Source organism: Oncorhynchus mykiss, chromosome 3 (genome assembly GCF_057628025.1).
Source record: "Oncorhynchus mykiss isolate SJ-2025 chromosome 3, ASM5762802v1, whole genome shotgun sequence".
NCBI lineage: Eukaryota > Metazoa > Chordata > Actinopteri > Salmoniformes > Salmonidae > Oncorhynchus > Oncorhynchus mykiss.
This window is the reverse complement of record NC_143024.1, coordinates 38,274,368-38,302,255: the sequence shown is the minus strand read 5'-3', so window position 1 is coordinate 38,302,255 and position 27,888 is coordinate 38,274,368. Positions and strand designations below refer to the sequence as shown.

At 45.9% G+C, this 27,888-nt stretch overlaps 1 protein-coding gene across 15 annotated transcripts; it reads right to left on the bottom strand.

Moving 5' to 3' along the window:
- Window positions 1-593: 593 nt before the first annotated feature.
- LOC110516373 (myelin-associated glycoprotein) lies at window positions 594-27,888 on the bottom strand. 15 transcript variants are annotated; one of them, XM_090229199.1, is made up of 13 exons: window positions 27,598-27,705; window positions 11,682-11,823; window positions 10,537-10,682; window positions 10,189-10,264; window positions 9,194-9,562; window positions 8,624-8,920; window positions 8,081-8,338; window positions 5,970-6,230; window positions 5,525-5,827; window positions 5,136-5,235; window positions 4,428-4,530; window positions 4,011-4,064; window positions 594-3,292 (listed from the first exon to the last, which is right to left on the bottom strand). In XM_090229199.1, exons 4-13 carry the CDS (start codon window positions 10,232-10,234, stop codon window positions 3,131-3,133), a joined length of 1,953 nt encoding a protein of 650 aa, XP_090085325.1. In that variant the 5' UTR covers window positions 10,235-10,264; window positions 10,537-10,682; window positions 11,682-11,823; window positions 27,598-27,705; the 3' UTR covers window positions 594-3,130. The 15 variants fall into 15 exon arrangements, with proteins under 15 accessions (XP_090085325.1, XP_090085326.1, XP_021450523.2 ...); XM_090229200.1 differs by having other exon boundaries at window positions 11,689-11,823; window positions 27,598-27,696; XM_021594848.3 differs by lacking the exon at window positions 27,598-27,705 and adding an exon at window positions 17,979-18,144.

Genomic DNA, 27,888 nt, shown 5'->3' with positions numbered 1-27,888 from the left:
ATTCTGGAGGCAGCTCTGCAGAGTGGTCAATAGCTGACACAGCCCCAAAGTCATAACATCTGATGTTAAACCTAATTAACCCTTGCCTTAACCACACAGCTAAACCTAATGCCTAACCTTAAATGACATTTTCCATTGCTTTACGTTTTTTGGTGTGTGTGGAAGCGCAGAAACCATTTTTATGTGAATGAATTAAAACCTTTTTCTGAGTTAATGTCTCTGGTTTTATGCAACAACAAAAAAAAGCAACATTTTAACCAAATTATGTTGTATTTTAAGTAAAAGCACATAAGGAAGCTACAAGTTTTTGTTATCTTCCTCATGTTCAACTATGTTAATAAAGATGTTATGTCGATAATCAAGGTAACACATTTGCACATATTATCAAGTGAAATGGTTGAAAGAAAAGCTTTGTGTGATGTCGCTTCTGCAAACAATGAGGGCTGGTGTGGGAGGAATAACTGGTACATACTGTATTAATAAAGTCATACTAATACATGGAGATATAGAATGTATTTGGGGTGTATTTTCCTTACTGTTTTGGGTATGAGAGAACAGATAACACACTATATAGATAAACTGAGTGGGTCACATTCTCTGTTGTTTACTTTATTTATTTGTTGTTTGGACCCAAAGAAAGATGGCTTTGCTTGAGGCGGGACAGACTTGTAAAATAAAGAGAGTGATCAAACATCATCATAGAGCTCATATTGTCATTAAGTGAAAACTGTGGTAATTTGCAGAAGGATTGCAGAATTCTGATCGGAATTATTGTGTCAAAAATATAAAAAAAAAAAATCATCACAATAACAATAATGAATACCACAAAGTAAAGAAAGTACAAATCTGCTTTCCAACACACTATGTGACAAACAAATTAGATAAGACATGAACAGCGCTTCTCCATTTTGTTTCCAGGTTTAGAAAGAAATTAACCCCCCCATGTGGCGTTCAAGAGAACTGACGACAGTAAGTGTTACTAAACTGATGTCCATATTGGCATGTCTCAACGTTGGGTAACACATCTTGAGCACTCTGACATTACTTCTAGTGACTAAACCATGTCAGAACAATTACATAAAATATGTTATTAACAGTCATGACAGCTGACATAAGCTTGACAGCTGACTTGACACCTTCATGGCACAAATCTTTGCTTCAGTCAGCTTATTGGCTTAGGATACCGCTAGCCAACTAATTTACATAAATATCCATTTGTGTCATGACAGTGTAAAGGGTTGTCAGTATTTTGACATCAGTTTTCACGACCGAAAATGACATGTGTTATGTTATGACAGCGTTATGTCACCCTTATGACAGCGTTATGTCACCCTTATGACAGAGAAGTCAGTTAAAGTGTTACCAAACCTGTATCCGACTTGCCTGTGTAAATCATTGTTGTAATACTGAGCATGTACTGTACATACCGTAGTATTTTTACACATATGGCTGACAGCATAATAGTCATGCAGGGTATTTATTTACATAATGTATACTGGTATCTTTTTACCCATCCATATGCAGCTTATTAATATTGTATTAACAGTCATTGTTATCAAGTGATGCCATTAGTGAGCTTGGGGATTACATTACATGAGTTGATCACGTATATTTGAACAGCACAACCAACTGGTATATCAGCTTTAATGTTGTGCCACTCAAACGCCTCATCTGATACAACCGTATAGGATTAGGCTTCGATTTCACAATTCACAACCATTGAAGAAGACATTTTGGGAGAAGCGGTCTCCGGTAAAGTGATACTTTGAAACACTGTGATCAGTGTTCGCTGATCTTTCAGCACTGTTTGCACACACACACACACACATTGTCTCAACGAGATACATTTTGGCCTGCTGTGCAAGTGCTACCGTGGAGTCATGTATGCCAGATTGATCCAAAAAATGTATTCTGACCCATTGGTTCCCATTTAAGGATAAGTTAACACTTATCCTTAGCAAAACAGAGAAATCGTCCAAAAATGCTATAATTAAATCATGGGCAACAGCATAAACAGAACATTCTGTGTTAGCCCGGCACAGTTCCCGAAGAGCAAACCACAATTCAACCAGTGCTTATAATGCATAAGAACTAAAAAATCAGCCCACTTTCTTGGACGAACAGAACCTTGTGTTCAAGGCTGGACAAACCTCTAAGAGTATCCATCTTCTCTCTTTATATAAAATCAAATAAATATTCATTTCTCATCATCATCAAAAAGCCACTGAGTCACAGCACACATCACTATTGAACTATATGTGGGAGCAGAATATGTGAGATGAAGATGACTGGCTTCAGTTGGATATGTATCAGGCCTGACGTTTGTTGAACACTGGTCAGTGTTGACAACCACTGGATCAGGAAGAGAGAAGAGATCCTTCATTTCCTCCAGGTCCAGGGTCAGAAATAGAGATAAGAAAGTAAAAAGCACAAAATACACCCCTTTCCCAGACACTTCGACTGGCAGCGGACACAGTGGAGAAGGACTATAATGGACAGATCTAGATAGTTAGCCTGGTATCCAAGCTGATTGCGTTGCCTTTCACAGGAAAACTGGTGAGCGCAGCGTTCAATCTGGTTTAACCAGGCTAGCTATAAGTATGATATAGGGTGACATACAGAAGGGGAGCCCCAGAAAATGTGTTACTGTGTCCCAAGCTTGATAGCAATGCCAACAATTAATGGTATAGAGATGGGAATAGCAACATTGAATCTAGATGATACAGTACAGTAACTAAAACATTGTACCTGTTATGAGGAAATGTTGTGACTATGACCAGTAGGGTAAGAGCTGGGAGACCGAGAGCTGCTGATAATACAAAGATCTTTTTACATTGTCCACTGGGCCGTGTTCCGACCTTGCAAGTAGCTACCAGCAGTCCTGGGTGGCGAGATGTCACTGGGGCTCCCCCTGGAGGCTTGGGGGTCAACTAACGGGGGCATCATTTGAAATGAGTCAGGGACGGGGGGAGACGATGGGGGATCTCGGTGTGATGGTGAAGGGTGGTGATGGTGTCCACGGGGGAGGGGGGAAGACGTTTGAAGAGGGGGTGAATGACGTGAGGAAGGGGGCGACAACATGGCTGCCACTGTGTCCCGCGGTGACGATGGGTCAGGGAAGGATCGCGATTCATTTGGCCTTGATCTCGGTGTAGTCGCTGCCGTCATCCCCCCTCCCTGAGGTCCCCCCATCCCTGGAGCGCCCCCCCAGAAACTCCAGGGCGGCATAGTTCAGCTCTTGCCTCTCCAGGTCTGCCATAGAGCCCACAGGTTGATAATCCCCGTCTTCTCCCTGTTGAAGGTATGGAAAGAGAGAAGGCCCATTCAGACTCACAGGTTATACCTGCGCAGTGCCACCAAAGCCATTGACACCTCAGAACATAGAGTGTATAAAGGAATAACATGACAGACATTGAAAGAGGAGAAAGGAGGGTTAGTGGTTATTGGTGAGCAGAGGCGTAAGACAAGGAGATTGAGGCGGTTTAGCATTTCCTGTTAGTATCGAGGCAGCCATGCAACAACAGTCGTGGAAATGAAAGGAGATACAGCGCATGGAAGCGGATCTCAGACAGCAGACGAATATGGGCCAGATCTGGTTGTTTGGTGACACATACAGTATAGCTCAGTTTTGGCACCACAATGCGTCATATGGCCCAAATATGGTCCGAATGTAGGAGCTGCGAACTGGGGGAGGGTTGGCACTTTGCTTATGGGCCATCTCTGGCTTGATTTAAGTGGCCCTAACAACATCCCATAGTTATTGGGCTACTTTTGGTCAGAATGTGGGCCACATCCACCTTGCCGGGCAAGGTCTGGACATTTCATGCTACAGATCCACTTCAGGACCGTAACACCAAGTGGTGAACTCGGCCAAACGGTAAATCATAATATTTTAGATTATGGCCGAATTTGGGCCATCGTATAATTTTGCTGTCTGGGGTGTGTGAGGGATGCTGTCTACCACTGAGACTTGGAGTTGGGGTTGGGGCGGGGTTGTTCAGGAACCTTACCGTGCTCTCCTCTAGAATGGAGTTAAACTTTGAGCCCAGAAGCTCTGTCTTAAGCTGTGCAAGAGTTAGGAAAGAGAAAAAGAGACAGAAGAACGCAGAGAAGCGATGAAGCAGAAAACAGTGGTTTGGAAAGGTTTTGGTCGCAGCTACCCCAGTGGTACTGGGACTGATAGCTACAGTGGTACTGGGATTCTCAGGCTAGGCCAGTAGTTGGCTGGGGAAGTTTACATTTTCTCTTTAACATGAGAAGTTTGAGTATCTCCACGGAATTAACCTTACTGTACATCAAAAATGGGACATGATTTGAACGAGTATAGTATCAGTATCAGCAACGGGTAAGCTATCATGTTCCCGTCTAAGACAGATCTGAGAATGGTCATTATCTCCATTATTGTCATCATCATCAACATGTCTCACCACTTTCTTCCTCAAACATTGTTTGTCCTTCTTGACTGTGCTGTAGTACAATGCTGGGTTCTCCAGTTTAGAGACCAGGTCCTGCCCAGGGTTGCCATTCTCTCTGGGGGGTGGAGTCACAAGATCAGACTCGGTCTCATGGCCACTAACTAACTCAGGGTGACACTCCAAGCCTGGGCATCCATTTTAAAACAAGGGCCTGTTTCCCAACATAGTTAATGATCTACAGGCCTATGGTTCATGGTTGTGGTCGACGTTCATGGTTGTGGTTAATGTTTCATGGGTTTAGTAGCGGTTGAGCCGACACCCTCTCTTAGAGCGACTTCCTGTAAAAGCTTTTGTCTGAATGTGATGTATAGCTAGCTATAATGCTGAAGCACCTTAGTTAAGTAGGCTACCATGGCTGTATTTTTAGCATAGCAGGTCAAGGGTACAAAGCAGTATCAAAGCAGGGAATTGAGCCTGCAAACTTTAGGCTACAGTTAGTCTGGCTTGCTAACCCGCTAACTCGCTCTGGCGTTAGCATAACTAATGACCATGATTCTCACGTGCGTCCATCGATCAATCATTCACTCATGAATACACACAGAGGTGTTTTAGAATGGATGGCTAGGCTGAAGTGTTTCCTTATCGTCAATTCAAACAGGAAATGACCACCTGTAACTCGCATCGACCCCTGTCACAGTTAGTGGAAGGGTGGATACTCACTTCTTGTTGTTATGGCCCACATATCTCACTGCTGCGATGATGAAGGCGATGACAGCCACTCCACCGATGGTGCCAACGATCACTGCCATCATGTACTTCTCTAACGTCGGACAAGAACATCATATTGAAGACAGTGTAGAAACAGAAAATACTGTTTAACTAGGTCATGGTACTGTAACTTATTTACTTCGAGATAATTCCATTTCAATATCAATCCAATGGGGTAGCCAGTTGGTGGTCTTACTTATACAGTCAATCTACATATCATATACATGTGCTACACATCGCATTTCAATTCAATCTCTCATGTATGCTTGGCTATACAATTGTTTGCCTTTTAATGGTATGCAGTTCTGTGTTTAACCATGAACCTGAACTTGTGTACTCACTCTCCTGCTGTAGCTCCAGATGAAAGCTCTCCGACCCGTACGTGTTGCTAATGCTGCAGTGCACATTGACAGCACCGTTGCCCAGGCGCTCGCCCTTCTCCCGTAGTTTGATCATGCCCGTGGACGTGTGGCCGTCCGTGTGCGTGTAGTAGTTGTAGCGGCCGTCCGTGTCGTTGACGGTGATGTTCTTGTCGGGGAGGTAGAACTCGATGATGGGAGCAGGGTTACCCGTAGCCATGCAAACACACTGGACTCCCTCCCTCACCACTGTGCACTTGGACTCGTCCAGAAGGACTGGGGCGTCTGAAGAGAGGGTGGAGGTAGGGCTATGACTGACATGTAGAGTGGGATGGGATGGTGTAGCGTAGTGTAATGTAGTGTGGTACAATACGGTGTGATATGATACCACATGTTATGATACATCATGACATGATGACCCACTCACATTCCACAGTGATGTTGAGGGAGCTGCTGGCTCGTCCGTGTTCGTTCTCTGCCAGGCAGCGGTACTGTCCGTCTCCCTGAGGGGTGAGCTTCAGAAGCTCCAGCACAGACACCTCTGCGGCCGTGATGGTGCCCACCAGCTCCCCGTCCTTCAGCCAGGTGAGGGTGGGCGTGGGATTGCCTTGTGTGCTACATTGCAGGGAGATGGAGGAACCTTCCAAAATGGTCAGGGAGCCATTTACCACTGGCTCACTGGGAGGGTCTGCAAGGAGTATAGAGAGGTGATGAAAGGTAGAGTTAAATGAGGAGAAAGAAAGGAGTTGAACAAAGGAGTCAGTTACAGAGGATGAAATGTTGTGCTGTGTATCAACAAGAACAGGAAGCTATGGGCCAGGTTTATCACATAACTAATACATTGTTATATATATTGCGCATTACTACTTCACAGGAGACACATTTGAATTTTTTTAAATATTTTTTTAATTCATAAAAATAAGTTTTGGGGCAGAAATGCCTTCTGAATTATGTGCACTTTCATGTGCCTTAATATCAAACTTGTATGCCATCTGTAAATATGAATATAATTGTTAAATTACGAGCCTAGTTGGTTTAGCCACAGAAAAAGAGGGAACTAGCCATGATTGGCTGAGATAATGGATGGGCTGGACAGGCTGAGATAATGGATGGGCTGGACATGCCGAGAGATGAGTTCGGACTGGTCTGCCATGTATGCTTCTGTCTATAATGAGTTGCTCAGTATGTCTAGGTCATCCTTTCTAACACAGATTTTTCTGAAAGATAGTTCTCCACTTTCTGGAGGACCGAGTTTTGAAATCAGTGGAATTCCCTGTGGAAGCAGAGCATGATAGCTAAGGAGATGGAGAAAATGTAAGCGTTTTATAGCAAATGTGGAGGCAGTCAAAAAGAAAACACGGAAGTCTGCTGTATAAAACACATGTCTCCGGATTACATCTTCATAATTAAGGGCAACCATGTCATCCGTGACAGAGGGAGAAGCGTTCATCCATGTACTGTAAGAGAGTATAGCTAGCTATATTTTCAGATATTATACATTTCTAATTTTGTCAGAAAGTCGTTTTCATTACAAGTTAAAGCGTACCGTTAGCTAGCTAGTTAACGTTAGCTGGCTGGCTCGCTAGCAAATATTACGTGTATGATCTGTGTAGTAATATTATTCGTATCGCAGAGCCATTTGCTAGTAAAGCTACCTGTAGATTCATGTAGGGTACTAATGCTATGAGTTGGGATAATGGTTCATTGTTTAGCCAGATAGCTAGTTATCTACATGTCTAAACAAAAGACTCCACTATGCAATTAGCCATTTCACTGTACAGTTTACACTGTGCATGTGACAAATAAACTTTTTTATTGTATTTGTTATAGTGTGTGTTTACCATAGACTGTAATGTGAAGAACAGCATGACCTGCCCCAAAATCAAATTAGGATATAATGTTAGGCCAACGAGACAGTGTCCAAGTTAAAAAATTAAACCATAAGCTATTTTCTGTAATTAGCGAACCATTAACTTGTACATAATAATCTTGTTGTGAGTTTATTTTCCTGTAATGATTAACTGTATACAGGCATGTTGATAGAAGTAGTATAAACCAGCCTATAGTCTTAAAATCTTTGGTTGTTTAGTACATGACCATACTCACTGTTTAGCACATGGCCTCACATGTGAATCCTTACAGAGATGGGTGAGGCTATGTCTTAAGAGGGTGTGAACAATGCTGAATGGGTGTAGACAAAGAAGAGCTCTACAGTAGGTCTGCCAAAACATTCAAGTGCCATTTTCTTAAAAGTGGGGTTACAAGTTAATCAACTTTCAAAGCAGAATTAGTTTGGCATTGTTCCTCAACTTTAATGTTTGATATACCATTTTCTAGTCTCTACTTTTATCCAATGTAAAAAAAAACACTGTTTCAAATTTGACTAAATAAGACCGAATCGAGCCGGTCGGTCACATATGTCACCGCAAGTGACAGAAACTAAAATGTCAGCTTGGTTGACATACTGTATAACTACAATGATTAAATGTAACTATTTTTGATTATTCCACAAACACCATGTTGCACAATGACACTCACACAAGACGGCCAGGTACATGGACGTGTTCATGACGCCGTAGCCGTTATCCCCCACACAGGTGTAGATACCCTCCTGAGAGGGGGTTAAGTCCTCCAGGGAGAGCGAAGCATTGGAGGCTGTGTCCCACAGCTGCTCCTGGTCCCCAAATAGCCAGGAGATCCTGGGAGGAGGGTTACTGTCCACCTCGCAGTGCAGCGTTACCGAGCTGCCCTCCATCACCTCCGCGGACACGTTCACCCACACCGAGCGAGGGGCATCTGGGGTGAGAGGAAGGGGAAGGTGGGGTTAGACTTGTAAAAGTGACAAGTGTATTACCTGGTTAAACCAGACCCAACACTGCGCTCATCATGGTTTCAAAGAAAAACAAAGGTGAAACGTAAAAAAACAGGTTCTGGATGCCAGGCTAACATACCCAATGCGTACCATGTCGCAATCATGCAATACATTGCTAAATCAAGTTGTTATCCTTCTACTGTAGATGGAGAATAATGGGTGACTGTCGATACTGACAATGGTTCTGCAACGGTCAGTTGGTCACTTACACTTGACGTCCAGAGAGATGAGTCTCTCGTAGACCAGGGTGGTGTTGGGGTAGGAGACCCTGCAGCCCAGCAGCTGACCGTTGTGCATGGGCCTGGGGGTGAAGGTGAGCGTGCTGGACAGCACGGCTGTGTTGCTCTCTGCCACGTAGTCTGAGGTATACTCAGGTTCAGGCAGGTAGTCTGTGTACATCCATTGGATCTCTGGGCTATTCTCTGGACAGTTGTCTGGAGCATAGCAGGTCAACTCCAGATTCTCGTCAGCGACTATCTCCTCAGGGATGTCAATGTTCGGCTGGTCTGGGGGACAGAGAGGACATAAGTGAACAAGTGAAAATTCACCAATTCACAATATTTACCTATTCTCGTTAAAACTACAATAATTATAATCACAGCTAGTGCAATCCTAGCCTGGTCCCAGATCTATTTGTGCTTGCCATCTCCTACTGTCAGTGTCCACAGTAGTGGACAAGACAGCACAACATATATGGTACCAGGCTAGGGCAAACCAGCCCATAAATGTGACACATTCAATTATAAACATGGCCTCTCAGGGTCTCTCAGCAGGCTTACCCAGCACCTTGAGCTCAGAGAAGTCTGGGTAAGTGTAGATGTTGGCACCGCCCAGGTCGGCACGGAAGTAGTACCTCCCTGAGTGCTCTGTACCAATATTACTGATGAGCAGAGTGCAGTTCCTCTGGTGCAGGTCCCCGATGAGCTTGGTACGCCCTTGGTAACTTTCATGTACGATATCTGTGCGCGTCTTGAACACCACAGGTGGGAAGAGCTGGGGGTAGGGCTGGCCAAAGTACCAGATTCCGTGGATGCCGTAGTGCAGACGGATACCGGACGGGTACATGAATGTGCAGGGGATGACCACGCAGGAGTTGGTCATGGCCGAGATGTCCCTGGGTATCCATACGTTCCACTGGCCACTGACATCTGAGGGAGGGAAGGAGGGATATGGGACTAAGATTGGAAATGGGAATATTGAGAGCGAAACTGTATACTGTATTAATGAACAATAAATCTACAATACATCTAGAGTTTCAAATGGAATCACTGAGAAAAGATGAACAGAGAGACAAAGAGAGAGAGAGAGAGAGAGAGAGAGAGAGAGAGAGAGAGAGAGAGAACAGAGGATGATATCATGATGTTATCCCTGCTTGAGACGGTAAGAGCAGAGACCCTATGTGGAGGAAGCATATGTCTCACTCTCACCACTGGCACCACTGTTCAAGTGAGAGGGACTAGGTTGAGCCAAGATGGACACCAGCCAGCCATCACAAAGCAATGGAACAGTAGGCTGATTCGCTGCTGCCATGTGTGCCAGTTGGACCCTGTGACAACGCTGTACCCTTTTGTTTTAGTGTTGTTTGCTGTAAGTTTGACACACTCTAAAAAGTCAACTGTCAATCAGTTTCACATTGCAATTGCATATCTAGAATCCTGGATTATCTTAGCATTACATCTGTAGTCTTCAAGGGAATTTATCGTCTTAGTTATTGTGATGTAATCGAGTAGTTATTCACACTGACAAGAGGGAATGAGAAACACACAGGTTTTACCTTTGATGATTAGCAACAGCGGCAGAAGCAGCTCCAAACACCACATGGTGTCTATTTAACCCTGAACCGGAGGCCTCTGCAACAGACATCGGACCTCAATTACACATCCACAACTTCAACCTTTACCATTCTGTTCTGGACCAATGGAGCCCAATGCTATGTGATATATATTGAATATAATATTATAGTGACATATAAGTATGTGGTGACATGTAGCTGCAATGGTTAAATGTCATTTTTTGTTTGTTTACATATTCTTACAAGCCTATGTCGCTTTTATCTCGGGTAACAATGACATATGTCAACATGATTGTGTGTAAAAAGACAGTAGACATTACTGACTATTACCTTGAATTGCTCAATGGGCGAAAAGTAGCCAAGACAGAAAATATCTGATTCCTCAGCTTGGTGGTCGCAGTAGTAGTAGTAGTAATGTTCACTAGAGGGTGCCCAATCACACCCAGACACCTCAACAGCCCTCTCCCTTAACTTCTCTGTAAAAAAAAAAAAAAAGTGACATCAGCATCAGGCGATGACATCAGCCCTGCTGCCTTAGATGGACAGCAGGCTCTTCACTGGCACTGGCACATAGACATGGTGACGCACACTCTCTGAGTGCTAGTGGAGTCACTCATTAGGCTATTCATACGTAAGTCCCAGGTCTTCGACGGACAGTCACTGTTGGGCCCTGTTCAGAACCACGACTCACTACCCTAGTCCCTAGGCCCTTATCCGTTACATTACATCATGGCGTCAACCATCATCATTTGGTCCGTTGGTTGTTTGGACCCTTTACTCTGTATCTACCAGTCTGTGTCTCCCCCTGCATGTCATCCATGATGCTATGGAGGCAATGACTTGTCTTTGGCCCCCCTCCGAGCAGCCGGTGGCTGCAGATGGTGGGCCTAAGAGTGGATTGTGTTGGAGAGCTCCATGATTAACACATCACTACGTCCCCAGACAGTCTATAGGCTGGTAAGCTGTGTTGCTACGGAAAATAAGGGCAAATTCTGTTGGTTTTAGGCAGTTTGGCCACAACAGCGAGAGGTTATTCTGGGCTGAGGGACACGGACATCCCATTCTCAAACATGAGATTGTACGCACACAAACAGCCTGCTCGTGCGCATTTCCAAACTGTGTCGTAACACTTATACACACAGACATACACATTTCAAATCCAAAGTAAAAAATACGGTCCCACATACAGATCACTTCAAAAGTTGACTTGGACCCCTTTAAACCAAACCATGAGGCTCTAGGTCAGGGCAATCATAGCCAATGCCAGTAAAATATTTCTTAAACATTGCGCCAATCTGCATTAGACAAAAACCCAAGAGAAGGGACTGTGTCTGAGCTGAGAGTCAATGCATCAGCAATGGCGGGATGAACAGAATAGCCCGGAGAGCAGGGCACTAACACCACCAGCAACAACAACGAGAGCCATTGATTGACAGACAAACGGCCAGCACAGAGACCAGCCACAGACCACTTGCCTCATACCAGCTTCAGCACCAGGCTCCGGCTCCCTCTCGGTTCCTCCCCTCGGTTCTGTCGGTTCTACGTTCTCCCCGGGCGTGTGGTTCCCTTGTGTGTCTCCGCAGGTTGTAAAATCCTGTCTGCCGGGTTCTATGGATTCTAGGACAGGGGATGGGGAGAGAAAGAGGGACAGAGGCAGAGAGAGAGAGAAAGACAGGGAAAGAGGGAAAGAGAGTGACTGTGTGAGCTGCAGGCTGCGGTGAATGTGTGTGGTGGGTAGTTTTGAATATGAATTCAAACATTTCTCTGCCTTTTCCTAGACCCACTCCACGCATTCCTGTCCTCTACCGCCCTCTCTGCTGTGGCCAGTCTGTCTCAGACCATGGACCAGGCCTTTGACTCTCACAACCAGGTCAAAGTAACCCTGCTAGCATTAGATAACTTCCCCGCTAGAACCTACTGTATCCACAAAGAGCCAGTGACCTCAGGGTGAAGTTGAGTCATAATACCACTATGACTAGTGACTATGACAAGAGGAGCATGGCTGGGTGTATACCCATACAGATGAGAATATTCTCCATTTCCAAACAGTTCCATTGGAATCATACATCCCCTCAGCTAGGGGCTTTAGTTATTGTACGGTGCCCTCGTTGACTACCGTTTGCAGCCAAAATGAGTAAAAAAAATGTTTTGTTTTTTTAACTAAGCCAAAAGATGCTAACCTGGGATTTTGATCTAGAAATGAACAACGACGGTTCTTATTTTATTACTTAAAAATAAGTATATTGGTGTTGTAAAATGTTTTGGGCATTCCCTTGGAACACACCAAATATTTTCCCACATAAGGTATGTTTGTGAATGTGGGATGACAACAGGGTCCAGCAAGCAACTAGGAGGACCCCCTACTTTACATATCAACGCAACAAAGAATACTTCTATTTCATAGTGGAGCGGTTGTTACAGTTTAAGTGGCGTGAGTCACTGTCTCCAAGAGCCATTAAGCCATAGGCCAAATGATGACATCCACCAAGCCATGGATGTTTTCAAGGGAATCCCAACACAAACACAATTGAGGACGGGCTGAGTAGGCCTGGGTGGGGGAGGTTGGTAGAGTCAGAGTGAATACCTCATTCACAGACTGGAGCCTGTACAAACGAATGTGCAGCATGCCACAGACCCCTACACACACGTGCAGCACACGGCGTGCCAACACACTTCGCACAGTGGCCCTTACGGCGCCACGACAGCTATGTGACCTTCCTCCCTGCCCCCTCCTCTCTCCTCCCCCATCCTCCTCCACTCTCTGTCGTTCCGTTGGGACAAAGCAGTGTTTCCCTGCGCCATGGTCATTTTTTGTGTGTGCCTGTGCCTGTGCGTGCGCCTGTGTGTGTATGTACGTGTCCACATGGGGAGGGTTCCTCCTAAGAGCTGAGAGTGTATGCATGCTCATCTGCTAATCTGACCACTATCGCACTGTCATTGTTGGCACTGTTGGCACGGCAACATTTTCCAAACTGCTATACTTTAGTTAATGGTATTGAGACAAAAATAACACGTTGATGAAATCATTTTATAAAGTTGTTTCTTATTCATGATTGTCGGGTTCTGTGTGTTATACAGTTATAACAACATTACACTGCTACAGGTCACAGTTCTGTATTGTGATACACACTGTAGTTGAAATGTACAGCGTAAGCAATGACCTTAGTGTGGACCTTCACTCTAGAAACATTCACATTGTATAAATGACTGCAACACAAATTCCCCTTTAGGAGTCTATGGGAGAATCTCAATTGGCTTTGCTCGCCTCCTGCATCCTCTCCTCTGTCCAGGGAATCTGGAAACAAATGTCCTTGTATGAAATGAGACTCTCCTTCTCCACTCAAGCATCAGCAGGCAAATTACGTTTCTAGAGGTGGAATCCCAAAATAAATGTGTAAAGTGATTAAAAAAAAAAAAAATGTAGCTAGTTGTGCAAGACGTTTTAATGGTCAAATAATAAGTAGTGTATCATTTTTAAATGTGTGCATGCTTTTCTCATTCAAGAAAACAACAGCTGATTCAAAGGAGGTGTGGCCTAACGGCGCTAGCCGCCGCTAGGATGCTCTTGTGGACACTCCTTCGTTCGCCAACTAACGAATTGACGCTGTCCTCAACCTCTCGACCACTTATCGGTTTCCGGGTCACAGAGGAGAGGAGGACGGGGGAGTCGAGGAGAGGATGTACTTTTGCTCAATTGAGAATCTCCCTAGGCGTACACTCGATCACTCCTCCTGTTCTTTATAACGTTTCACATAGCCTGTGGGGGCTGGATTATCCCAGCGCCAACACAGGTAGTTAATAGACAGAATAATCACAGGCATCCTTATACCTATAATTTAATTCTATCAATTATTATTCAAAGATAATATCACAGTGTACACTGTGCATATGCCCTAGTGTAGACTATTTCCATGACGAATAGTGCAACAATGAGACTATCGACACAGAATCAGTAGGGCAGAAACAGGCCATGACACCTTGCCATATTACCATGACTCACATTCCAAATGATCAACCAACAACAAATGGCCCCACTGTCCTCAAGAGAATGAGCCAGCTTAGCCAAGATAATTTGTATTCTTAATATCATATACTTTATGTATGTGAGTGCTCGCTGGTGGCTCATAGGAATAAAGGAAACACTGTACGTGGAACACTGCCCATTGTGAGGCAGAAACTGGAGGAATTCTCCGGAACAGGTCAGCTCACAGCTTGCATTGCTGTTTGACTGTGACGAGCGCTGGTCCACAAACTCTGGCCCCCACTAAAATACTCCAAGGAGCAGATGGTCTTAAAGCCCTTTCCCCCCTCCCACACACACAGCACTCGGAGCTGCCTGTGAGAAGCCCACCCCTCCACAATCACTCCATATGACACATTCTGTGTGAGGTAGAGTGCTGCTTATAAGGCCACAATTACAAACTGTAAATTGATGACAAAATGCAGGTGTGACATGTACAGTGCCTGTACAGTTCCTACGTGTGCATGTACAGTAACAGTCAAAAGTTTGGACACACCTACTCATTCAAGGTTTTGCTATTTTCTACTTTGTAGAATAATAGTGAAAAAATCAAAACTATGAAATAATACATATGGAATCATGTAGTAACCAAAAAAGTGTTAAACAAATCTAAATATATTTTATATTTGAGATTCTTCAAATAGCCACCCTTTGCCTTGATGACAGCTTTGCACACTCTTGGCAATCGCTCAACCAGCTTCATGAATGCATGTCAATTAACATGTGTGCCTTCTTAAAAGTTCATTTGTGGAATTTCTTTCCTTCTTAACGTGTTTGAGACAATCAGTTGTGTTGTGACAAGGTAGAGGTGGTATACAGAAGATATCCCTATTTGGTAAAATACCAAGTCCATATTATGGCAAGAACAGCTCAATTAAGCAAAGAGGTCAGTCATTCTGGAAAATTTCAAGAACTTAAAAAGTTTCTTCAAGTGCAGTCGCAAAAACCATAAAGTGCTATGATGAAACTGGCTCTCATGAGGACCACCACTCAGAAATTGCAGCCCAAATAAATGCTTCACAGAGTTCAAGTACCAGACACATCTCAACATCAACTGTTCAGAGGAGACTGCGTGAATCAGGCCTTCATGGTCGTATTTCTACAAAGAAACCACTACTAAAGGACACCAACAAGAAGAAGAGACTTGCTTGGGACAAGAAACACGAGCAATGGACATTAGAAAATATGTCCTATGGTCTGAGTTCAAAATTGAGATTTTTGGTTCCAACTTCCGTGCCTTTGTGAGACGCAGAGTAGGTGGGGGTGCTTTGCTGGTGACACTTTCTGTGATTTCTTTAGAATTCAAGGCACACTTAACCAGCATGGCTACCACAGTATTCTGCAGTGATATGCCATCCCATCTGGTTTGCGCTTCGTGGGGCTATCATTTGTTTTTCAACAGGACAATGACCCAAAACACACCTCCAGGCTGTGTAAGGGCTATTTGACCAAGAAGGAGAGTAATGGAGTGCTGCATCAGATGACCTGGCCTCCACAATTACCCGACCTCAACCCACTGGAGATGGTTTGGGATGAGTTGGACCGCAGAGTGAAAGAAAAGCGGCCAAGCTGGTTGAGAGAATGCCAAGAGGCAAACGGTGGCTAAGAAGAATCTCACATTTGTTTGGTTACTACATGATTCCATATGTGTTATTTCATAGTGTTGATGTCTTCACTATTATTCTACAATTCTGAAAATAGTAAAAAATAGACAAAAACCCTTGAATGAGTAGGTGTGTCCAAACTTTGGACTGGTACTGTATGTGTGCATCCAGGCATTTATTTTCTGAGTGCATTTGTGTGTGTGTGTATGCACTTGCATGCATTCAAGAGTGTATTTGTGTGGGTCTATCCTAATGTGTGTATCCTCTACCTGGCAGCCGTGTGTCTCTGGACCAGTATCCAGTACAGTGCCTCCCAATGCAGTCCCAGCACAGTGGACAGATGGTGAACCACAGGCCTCCTCTCTCTCTCTCTTCCACCCTGCCCAGTAGGGGGCGGCACACAGAGCAGTCACCTGCATAGCCCTAAAGGCAGGAGGCCAAGACCTACAGCGGAAAGATTTGTATCGCCATTTTCAATCCTCCCACAAACCTCCTCAATGTCCGAATCCCTTGCCTTCGCATAACCTTCTATGCTGGCATTATTTCCTTTTGTACCACATATAGATTGAAGGTGTGTGTTGGTTTATTCCTCCCTATAAAGTACTTTCGCATCAGTGGTCACGCAGGAGAAGAGCCAGAGAAAGGAACCTATTTCTTAAGACTATTTAGCCACAATGGTGCACATGAAGAAATACATCTCTTAATATAGTTTCTGTAAAAAGCTTTTGTATGTGTTCAGCACACAAGGACATTATGGCACAATAAGCTCAAAACAGTCCGTCCGAATTTGGAATCTTCATTTACTGTAGTATCTGCTTTCAGATTTCTAAATAATTGTGGTGAGACACTGGCAAAAGCTCTGGTAAAAGCAGGAACTGTTCATTTCTCTGTGGTACTCGGAGGATAATCTGTCCTGTGATTATTGCATGGCTTTCACTAGCCCCCACTCACGCGCACACGCACGCACACACACACAATACTCAATCACAAGATCACTCACTTGCTCATTTGCCACTTCACTTACCCACTCACATTAGAATCACGTTGAAATATGTATTTTATATTTTTGTTTACTGCAAATGAAAATCAAGAAGAGAAGCATTCTCGTTTTACTCGATGTCTTACCAATTTCGCGTCATGCCGCTGATTGCCGCTGTCATGCCGCTATTGGATTTCAGTTGAAAAACAACTGAAATCCAATACATTTGCTATATCACTGTATTATTGAGGACACATTGAACCCTTATACAGACACTGCTCCTCATACCTTCAATATTACTGTAGAACAGCAAGAGTCGTTCAGGTGTAACAACTCATCCAAAGTCAACACCTAGACCAGTGGTTCCCAAGCGTTTATGAACAGCGGCACACCTTGATGGGATAAACATTTCGGCAGAACACCTAACATTAACCTATTAACTTATAATGTATTAATGCATAGTTCCTTACTCATTATGATTCATTTGAGTGTAGGCTACCCCTTTAAGAGCATCCAGGAATCCACGCCCCCCCCCCAAAAAATAACAAATGTGCTCAGGTAGTTTTGAACGGTTTGAGCTAGAGAGGAGCGGTTTTCTGCATTGTAAAGGTTCATCCACGGACACAAAGCCATGATCGGTTTGTTTCTATGGCAGTGGCTGTGGTACAGCTTAGCCTAATCAGACTTGCCTGTGCTAATGGTTCTTGTAGGCAAAGTAAAATTATACAAATGACTTTGCTCTTGATGCCAACCTGAGCATATTGGACTTGAAAAACAACGGTACAGATATAACCATGTGCCAATGTCAATATATTATTAATGTATTGTCAATGTTTTATCTGAGCGCACTGGTGCTCCCAAGTCAAAATTCCATGTGCATTCCACAGGTCAGGTCACCTTTATAAGTAAGGGATCAAAACAATTCAGCACACCGGTTGAAAACCACTGATCTAGACATCTCTAACAAAATGTACGACACACAGAGAGGCCAAAAACCACTGAGCAACCAAGTCAATAGCCTCCATCAATTGAAGTAAATAATCAATCTTGGCCATAAAACCAACTAACTCCGACTATCTCCATGGACCAACTGACTCCAACTATCTCCATGGACCAATTAACTCCAACTAATTCCATGAAAAGGATATTGTCCAGAGCTTTTACTCACCTGTGCAGTCAGGTGAGTGTCACAGGCGTTTCTCTCCCTCTCTTGGGCTTCTAGCCTCAGCGCCAACAAGCCTGTCCCCAACAACAAGCACACGTACTACTATAAGCTAACCGTCACGCCACCACTCGCGCTGCCATGAAGAGACCTCTCGCTCCTCTCTGTACCATGCCCCATCAAGAAGGGGGGGGGTAAACTGCCCACCCTCCTCCTCTCCCATATGGAAATCAGTCTCCTCAGTGTACCAGCATTGTTCAGTGCCTTTGCCTCGAGGCCCAGCCATTCATAAATGCACACCCCGCACCGCCCTGGCCACAATGACCTCCACTGTTCCCACTCATCCCAACAGACGTGGGTGAGGCTTTGAGCTCCAAGACCCTTTCCATCCAACACGGCCATTCGTTTAACATTGGATGGGTCCGAGCATATTCGTTTGTTTTGGATTGATGGAGTGCCACATCCTTGTTTGAGGTCACTACTATGCCAAAGGGGAATGGGAGAGGGGACGGGGAGAAAGGGGACAAACAGGGTAAAGAGATGGGAATTAAAATAACAATGTCATTGTATGGAAATGTTAGTTGTTGTGTGGTAGAAGACCTCTCAGAGGCTAATACAGTATATGCCACTCATGTCCAAATGTAATCTATAGACCGATTTCAACTATAGCTACAGTACTTGTAGCTGCCACCTAACCTGGCCAAAAGAGGGCTTGACCGATACATTTTCCACCACAATCTTCTAAACGGCTGGATATTGAGAATAATGAAAGTCACTAAACTTGACCATACTGAACTGGTGTTTGAGGGCACAATGAGGAGCATGTGACCTCAAATCGCATCACTTCCTGCGTGACCAGCTCATAAACCATGGACGCATGGTCAAAAACTACTTTACAGGTCTCAAGGGGCCCTATCCTTCCCTCCAGCCCAATTTTCTATGACCTTGTCCAAGATTGAAGGTTGACAACTCAAATGTACTATATAAGAAGGAAGGGCAATATATTTACCGAACAAAAATATAAACGCAACATGTAAAGTGTTGGTCCCATGTTCCATGAGCTGAAATAAAAGATTTGCCAAGACATTCCATCCACCTGACAGGTGTAGCATATCAAGAATCTGATGAAACAACATGATCATTACACAGGTGTACCTTGTGCTGGTGACAATAAAAGGCCACTCTAAAATGTGCGGTTTTGTCAGACAACACAATGCCACAGATGTCTCAAGTTTTGGGGGAGAGTGCAATTGGCATGTTGACTGCAGGAATGTCCATTAGAGCTGTTGCCAGAGAATTTAATGTTCATTTCTCTACCATAAGTCACCTCCAACATCGTTTTAGAGAATCTGGTAGTATGTCCAACCGGCCTCACAACCTCAGACCACGTGTAACCTCGCTGGATTGTCTGAGACCAGCCCCCCGGACAACTGATGAAACTCAGCATTTACAGTATGTCTGTAATAAAGCCTTTTTGTGGGGAAAAACACAGGTCCTGGCTCCCCAGTGGGTGTACCTATGCCCTCCCAGGCCCACCCATGGCTGCGCCCCTGCTAGACCTGTGAAATGTATTTATTTAAATTGACTGATTTCCTTATATGAACTGTAACTCAGTAAAAAAAATATGAAATTGTTGTATATTCATATTTTTGTTCAGTATATTTACAAAATGTATTTCATGACACAAACAATTATAACAATAACAATATTAAGGATGATATGACCACTTAAATTAAGATATTGAACAAATCTAATGGGGCAAGTTCAGGTGGCACAGTCTCGATCTGAAAATGTTTGCTTCCATTTGGAGCCTTCTGAACATGACCCATTGACTAGAGTGACTGTAATTGCAGTATGAGAACATTCACATGTGTTTTTAGGGCCAGAGGAAAGGTCTAAATATGGTTAAATGCTGAAAAACAATGATATGCACATGGCATATGTCCATATCCAGATAATAATACTGCAATATTATTATGATATTGCGATATACACTGAGTGTATACAACATTAGGCACACTTTCCTAATATTGAGTTGCACACAGTTTTGCCTTCAGAACAGCCTCAATTTGTCGGGGAATAGACTCTACAAGGTGTCGAAAGCGTTCCACAGGGATGCTGGCCCATGTTGACTCCAATACCTCACACAGTTGTGTCAACTTGGCTGATGTCCTTTGGGTGGTGGGACCATTTTTGATACACACAAACTGTTGAGTGTGAAAAACCCAGCAGCGTTTCAGTTCTTGACACAAACCGGTGCGCCCGGCACCCTACTACCATACTCCATTCAAAAGCACTTACGTTTTTGTCTTGGCCATTCACACTCTAAATTGCACGCATACACAACTCAGTTGTCTCAAGGTTTTAAAATCCTTCTTTAAGGTTAACCTGTCTCCTCCCCTTCATCTATACTGGTTAAAGTGGATCTAACAATTGACATCAATAAGGGATCATAGCTTTCTCCTTGATTCACCTGGTCAGTCTATGTCATGGAGAGAGCAGGTGTTCCTAATGTTTTTCAGACTCAGTACACACTCTGTATTGCTCAGGCCTTTATTAGAAAATAGAGCATGATAACACAATGTTGAGGCGAGCTGCTCCCTGTGCCTCTTGACTTAACCTCTCTCCACCCAAGACTCCTCCACCCCCCCCCCCCCCCCCCTGACACAGTAGCCATTGTCTCCCAGATCCTGCTGGGAGAAAAGAACAGCACAGCTCGAGCCTGACACCGCACAACACTGGGAAGTCGATGTGCACAGATAATTGTCTTTTAATCACAACAATCCCCTTTTCTCTCTGCTCTCACTCCTCTCTCTCTCTCTCTTGTTGTATTTTTCTCTCTTCTGGTGGCATTAGCTAATTCAACCCATTGCCCTTCTTGTTCTACGATTTCTCACATTAGTCTTCCATTGTTTGGTCATGGCAGCATTCAAGTGAATCATGTTTCTTCTTCTGCTTCTTCTAGTTCACTGTCATCACCACCACCATCATCACCCACTACCATCGCCAAATACACACTTACTCACTTACTCTCTCTCTCTCACACTCACACACACACGCACGCACACACTTACTCTCTCTCTCACGCGCACACACACACACTTACTCTTACATACATGCACACACCATCCCCTATTTTTAGTGTATGATGTAGGCGTGTTTAGGGGGTTTTGGGCTCTTGTTGGACAGAGATGGCCAGGCCAGAGTGAGAGGGTGAGAGAGCAGAGCACACACTGAGAAAGGATCCACACCTACCCATCCACCTTTGGTGGACAGGAGAGATGCATGGTTGTCATTTGTGACCTCCCAAGTGGAGCAGCAGTCTAGCGGTGCTCAAGGCGTCACTAAAGACCCCGGTTCGATCCTGGACTGTATCACAGACGGCCGTGATCGTAAGTCCCATAGGGTGGCACACAATTGGCCCAGCGTCGTCCGGGTTAGGGGAGGGCTATACAATTAGCCTGTCATTGTAAATAAGAATTGCCTAGTTAAAAAAAGGTTAAATAAAAGAAAATGTGACTTATTGGTACGCTTAGAAACAGGGTGTCAGTAGAGACATCAATCAATCAATCAAATGTATTTATAAAGCCCTTTTTACATCAGCAGATGTCACAAAGTGCTATACAGAAACCCAGCCTAAAACCCGAAACAGCAAGCAATGCAGACGTAGAAGCACGGTGGCTAGGAAAAACTTCTTAGAAAGGCAGGATCCTAGGAAGAAACGTAGAGAGGAACCAGGCTCTGAAGGGTGGCCAGTCCTCTTCTGGCTGTGCCCGGGTGGAGATTATAACAGTACAACAGTCAAATACCTAAGCTCTTAGGGTACTACTCTCACTGATATATATATATATATATTTTTAAAGAAACGTAAACTCATTATTTTCTCTCTCATTGATTAACATTCATCATCATCATCTGATGATACTAGCTTGCTATCTTGGTACATTCCAGACCTGGGTTCAAATACTATTTGAAATCAAGTACTTTATCTGGTGCTTTATTGAAGTTGCCTGGCTTAATGGATCAATAGAATAATCAAAACAATATATGCCATCTGGCACTTTATGCAGGCTTTATGCAGGCTAGAGCAAACTCTCAAAGTATTTGAAAGATTTCAAATAGTATTTGAACCCAGGTCTGGAAACTTCTGCTACATTCTACCATCATTGAAGTCTCATGACATTATGATGACATAGAATGATAATGTTGTCATTACGTCCATCTGTTCCAGCCATTGTTGGGTCCAAAGAAATCAGGTCACTAGATTATTGGATGTGTCTGTCACTACTGGCTTGTGTCCCTGTGGAACGGAGGATTTGCTCCCCAAACTGTGCCCCACTTGGCCTCATACCCAATTCTGGCTCTATCTTGGGAACTAAGTCAACTATACTGAGATATAATACCAAGATCATCTGAATTGGTTTAAACTGGTTGTCCCTATACTAAGATACAATGCCAAGATCAACTGAATTGAATTTGTTTAAACTGGTTGTCCCAATGGACCCTTCTCCCGAGGCACCTCATCTTATTTTCTAAAAGCTCAAATGGGATCACCCTCTCGAATAAGAAGAGAATAAGTGTACAACACTTTGACGGGATATGAAACAGCACTCTACCTGTCACGCCCTGACCATAGTTTACTTTGTATTTTCTATGTTTTGATTGGTCAGGGTGTGATCTGAGTGGGCATTCTATGTTACATGTCTAGTTTGTCTAGTTCTATGTTCGGCCTGATATGGTTCTCAATCAGAGGCAGGTGTTCGTCATTGTCTCTGATTGGGAACCATATTTAGGTAGCCTGGGTTTCACTGTGTGTTTGTGGGTGATTGTTCCTGTCTATGTGTTTTCACCAGATAGGCTGTTTAGGTTTTCGTTACGTTCATCACGTTCTTTATTTTGTAGTGTTTGTATTGATTCGTGTTTTACGTTTGTTCGTTAAAACATGGATCGTAAACCACACGCTGCATTTTGGTCCGACTCTCCTTCTCACGAAGAAAACCGTTACAGAATCACCCACCACAAAAGGACCAAGCAGCGTGTCAACAGGCAGGAGCAGCGCGAGGAGACGCGCAATAAGGATTTCTGGACATGGGAGGAAATCCTCGACGGGAGAGGACCCTGGGCTAAACCAGGGGAGTGTAGCCGCACTAAGGTGCAGCGGGAGAAGAAACAACAGGAACAGCCCAAGGAGGAGTACAGTATGGAGTATACTACTTGGGAGGAGATCGACAGGTGGGCGGCCGACCCAGGGAGAGTGCCGGAGCCCGCCTGGGATTCGCTGGAGCAGTGCGAGGAAGGTTACCGTAGAATGGAGGCGGTGAAAGCAGAGAGGCGCTGGTATGAGAAGGCAGCTCGGCGACGCGGATGGAAGCTTGAGAGGCAGGCCCAAAAATTTCTTGGGGGGGGGCTAACAGGGAGTATGGCTATGCCAGGTAGGAGACCTGGGCAGACTCCCTGTGCTTACCGGGGGGCTAGAGAGACCGGACAGGCACCGTGTTATGCAGTGGTGCGCACGGTGTCTCCAGTGCGGGTGCATAGCCCGGTGCGGTATATTCCAGCTCCGCGTGTCTGCCGGGCTAGATTGAGCGTCGAGCCTAATGCCATGAAGCCGGCTCTACGCAGCTGGTCCCCAGTGCGTCTCCTTGGGCCGGTTTACATGGCACCAGCCTTGCGCTCGGTGTCTCCGGTTCGCCTGCATAGTCCAGTGCGGGCTATTCCACCTCGCCGCACTGGCAGGGCGACCGTGAGCATTCAACCAGGTAAGGTTGGGCAGGCTCGGTGCTCAAGAGCTCCAGTGCGCCTGCACGGTCCGGTTTTTCCAGTACCACCTCCACACCCCAGCCCTCTGGTAGCAGCTCCCCGCACCAGGCTTCCTGTGCGTGTCCTCGGCCCAGTACCACCAGTGCCAGCACCACGCATCAGGCCTACAGTGCGCCTCGCCTGTCCAGCGCTGTCGGAGCCCTCCTCCTCTCCAGCGTTGTCGGAGTCTCCCGCCTGTTTAGCGCTGTTAGAGCCTTCCTTCTCTACAGCGCTGCCGGAGTCTCCCGCCTGTTCAGAACTGCCAGTTTGCATAGAGCTGCCAGTTAGCATAGAGCTGCCAGTTAGCATAGAGCTGCCAGTCTGCAAGGAGCTGCCAGTCTGCAAGGAGCTGCCAGTCTGCAAGGAGCTGCCAGTCTGCAAGGAGCTGCCAGTCTGCAAGGAGCTGCCAGTCTGCAAGGAGCTGCCAGTCTGCATAGAGCTGCCAGTCTGCATGGAGCTGCCAGTCTGCAAGGAGCCGCCAGAGCTGCCTGTCTGCAGGATGCCGCCAAAGCTGCCAGTCTGCAAGGAGCCGCCAGAGCTGCCAGTCTGCAAGGAGCCGCCAGAGCTGCCAGTTAGCATGGAGCAGCCAGGGCCGCCAGTCAGTATGGAGCAGCCAGGGCCGCCAGTCAGTATGGAGCAGCCAGGGCCGCCAGTCAGCATGGAGCAGCCAGGGCCGCCAGTCAGCATGGAGCAGCCAGGGCCGCCAGTCAGCATGGAGCAGCCAGGGCCGCCAGTCAGCATGGAGCAGCCAGTCAGCATGGAGCAGCCAGGGCCGCCAGTCAGCATGGAGCAGCCAGGGCCGCCAGTCAGCATGGAGCAGCCAGGGCCGCCAGTCAGCATGGAGCAGCCAGGGCCGCCAGTCAGCATGGAGCAGCCAGGGCCGCCAGTCAGCATGGAGCAGCCAGGGCCGCCAGTCAGCATGGAGCAGCCAGGGCCGCCAGTCAGCATGGAGCAGCCAGGGCCGCCAGTCAGCATGGAGCAGCCAGTCAGCATGGAGCAGCCAGTCAGCATGGAGCAGCCAGAGCAGCCAGTCAGCATGGAGCAGCCAGAGCTGCCAGTCAGCATGGAGCAGCCAGTCAGCATGGAGCAGCCAGAGCTGCCAGTCAGCATGGAGCAGCCAGTCAGCATGGAGCAGCCAGAGCTGCCAGTCATCATGGAGCAGCCAGTCAGCATGGAGCAGCCAGAGCTGCCAGTCGACCAGACTCTCCCAGATCTGCCAGTCGACCAGACTCTTCCAGATCTGCCAGTCGACCAGACTCTTCCAGATCTGCCAGTCGTCCAGACTCTTCCAGATCTGCCAGTCGTCCAGACTCTTCCAGATCTGCCAGTCGTCCAGACTCTTCCAGATCTGCCAGTCGTCCAGACTCTTCCAGATCTGCCAGTCGTCCAGACTCTTCCAGATCTGCCAGTCGTCCAGACTCTTCCAGATCTGCCAGTCGTCCAGACTCTTCCAGATCTGCCAGTCGTCCAGACTCTTCCAGATCTGCCAGTCGTCCAGACTCTTCCAGATCTGCCAGTCGACCAGACTCTTCCAGATCTGCCAGTCGACCAGACTCTTCCAGATCTGCCAGTCGACCAGACTCTTCCAGATCTGCCAGTCGACCAGACTCTTCCAGATCTGCCAGTCGACCAGACTCTTCCAGATCTGCCAGTCGACCAGACTCTTCCAGATCTGCCAGTCGACCAGACTCTTCCAGATCTGCCAGTCGACCAGACTCTTCCAGATCTGCCAGTCGACCAGACTCTTCCAGATCTGCCAGTCGACCAGACTCTTCCAGATCTGCCAGTCGACCAGACTCTTCCAGATCTGCCAGTCGACCAGACTCTTCCAGATCTGCCAGTCGACCAGACTCTTCCAGATCTGCCAGTCGACCAGACTCTTCCAGATCTGCCAGTCGACCAGACTCTTCCAGATCTGCCAGTCGACCAGACTCTTCCAGATCTGCCAGTCGACCAGACTCTTCCAGATCCGCCAGTCGACCAGACTCTTCCAGATCCGCCAGTCGACCAGACTCTTCCAGATCCGCCAGTCGACCAGACTCTTCCAGATCCGCCAGTCGACCAGATTCTCCCAGATCCGCCAGTCGACCAGATTCTCCCAGATCCGCCAGTCGACCAGATTCTCCCAGATCCGCCAGTCGACCAGATTCTCCCAGATCCGCCAGTCGACCAGATTCTCCCAGATCCGCCAGTCGACCAGATTCTCCCAGATCCGCCAGTCGACCAGATTCTCCCAGATCCGCCAGTCGACCAGATTCTCCCAGATCCGCCAGTCGACCAGATTCTCCCAGATCCGCCAGTCGACCAGATCCGCCAGTCGACCAGATCCGCCAGTCGACCAGATCCGCCAGTCGACCAGATTCTTCCAGATCCGCCAGTCGACCAGATTCTTCCAGATCTGCTAGTCGACCAGGATCTGCTGAAACCGCCAGCCGACCAGGATCTGCTGAAACCGCCAGCCAGCCAGGTTCTGGTAGTTTCTACTACCTGCCTGGGCTTCTTCTCAGTGCTGAGCTTCTTCTCAGTGCTGAGCTTCCTCTCAGTGCTGAGCTACCCATCTGTCCCGAGTTACCTCTGTCCCGAGCTGTCCCTCTGTCCCATGTTATCATTGTGGTGGGTAACCTATTTAGGGACGTTTAGGAGGGGGATTAAAACTGTCATGGAGTGGGGTCCACGTCCAGCGCCAGAGCCGCCACCGCGGACAGATGCCCACCCAGACCCTCCCCTATAGGTTCAGGTTTTGCGGCCGGAGTCCGCACCTTGGGGGGGGGGGGGTACTGTCACGCCCTGACCATAGTTTACTTTGTATTTTCTATGTTTTGATTGGTCAGGGTGTGATCTGAGTGGGCATTCTATGTTACATGTCTAGTTTGTCTAGTTCTATGTTCGGCCTGATATGGTTCTCAATCAGAGGCAGGTGTTCGTCATTGTCTCTGATTGGGAACCATATTTAGGTAGCCTGGGTTTCACTGTGTTTGTGGGTGATTGTTCCTGTCTATGTGTTTTCACCAGATAGGCTGTTTAGGTTTTCGTTACGTTCATCACGTTCTTTATTTTGTAGTGTTTGTATTGATTCGTGTTTTACGTTTGTTCATTAAAACATGGATCGCAATCTACATGCTGCATTTTGGTCCGACTCTCCTTCTCACGAAGAAAACCATTACACTACCCATCTAGCTATCCTAGTTGTTCTGTTACAATGTTGCGTATAGACCCAAGACAACATACTGTACATTACTGTGGCATTAATGAATTGGTGTGAGTCATGCTGTTGTTTTCGGCCTTAAAAAAAGACCACGGATGAGGAGAGAAACTCTGTTGCTATATCAAGGCTTCTAAAGCCGTACTGGTCCCAAACCTCCACAGCTTTCACACGAAAACAACTCTTATGTTATAAAAGGTCACCAACTCACTCTCACAATGCCACACTCCCCCTGTCACCAAAGCCTGAATGTGGCTGCCAACAACCAGGTGCTAACACGTTTGAAAGACACGAGGCTGAACTCACAAACCACACCTTGTGAACTGGTTTGTGATAACCAATGAATTGTAATGGTACCCTGATACAGAGCATGCAATACAGTGAGGTATTAAAGGCAAACAATGGAATACAATGGAAGCATTTCAGCAGACTATCAAATAAAGTAGTGTTACGCAACAAGACCAATATTGCTCTCAATAGGTATTACAGCCCTGAACAGACTGATGCAATTAAAAATAGTAATCAAAAGTCAAGTAACATAATTGCAATAAAATCAAGATGAGTAATCTAAAGCTAAAATGAAACATAAGAACACAAGTCCCATACATGTGGTATGACTCTTACCTCATCAGTTGATATGCACCCAGTGAAGAGCTCTAATGCCCAGCAGATAGGAACCAGCAAGTCCTCCTCTCCTATGGCATCTGCCTTCTCTCCTACTCCCTCCCGCTCTCATTTTCTCCTTCTCTCTCTCTCGCTCTCTCCATTGTTAAATCAATCAAAGAAAACAAAGGGAAAACACAATTCTGTATCAGTTGTATTACTTTTAATATGTATTCATACCCTTAGAATAAATATGTCAAACATAAATCACTGTCTTTATATAGGCAACAACATTTAATTGTAGTGCCAGGC

Excerpts from the sequence above, each read along its gene's own strand:
- LOC110516373 (XM_090229199.1), bottom strand. The coding sequence starts at position 10,234 with ATGTGGTGTTTGGAGCTGCTTCTGCCGCTGTTGCTAATCATCAAAG. Across the intron at positions 9,563-10,188 it reads GCTGTTGCTAATCATCAAAG|ATGTCAGTGGCCAGTGGAAC; the intron begins GTAAAACCTGTG and ends TCCCTCCCTCAG. Across the intron at positions 8,921-9,193 it reads CTCTGAGCTCAAGGTGCTGG|ACCAGCCGAACATTGACATC; the intron begins GTAAGCCTGCTG and ends TCTGTCCCCCAG.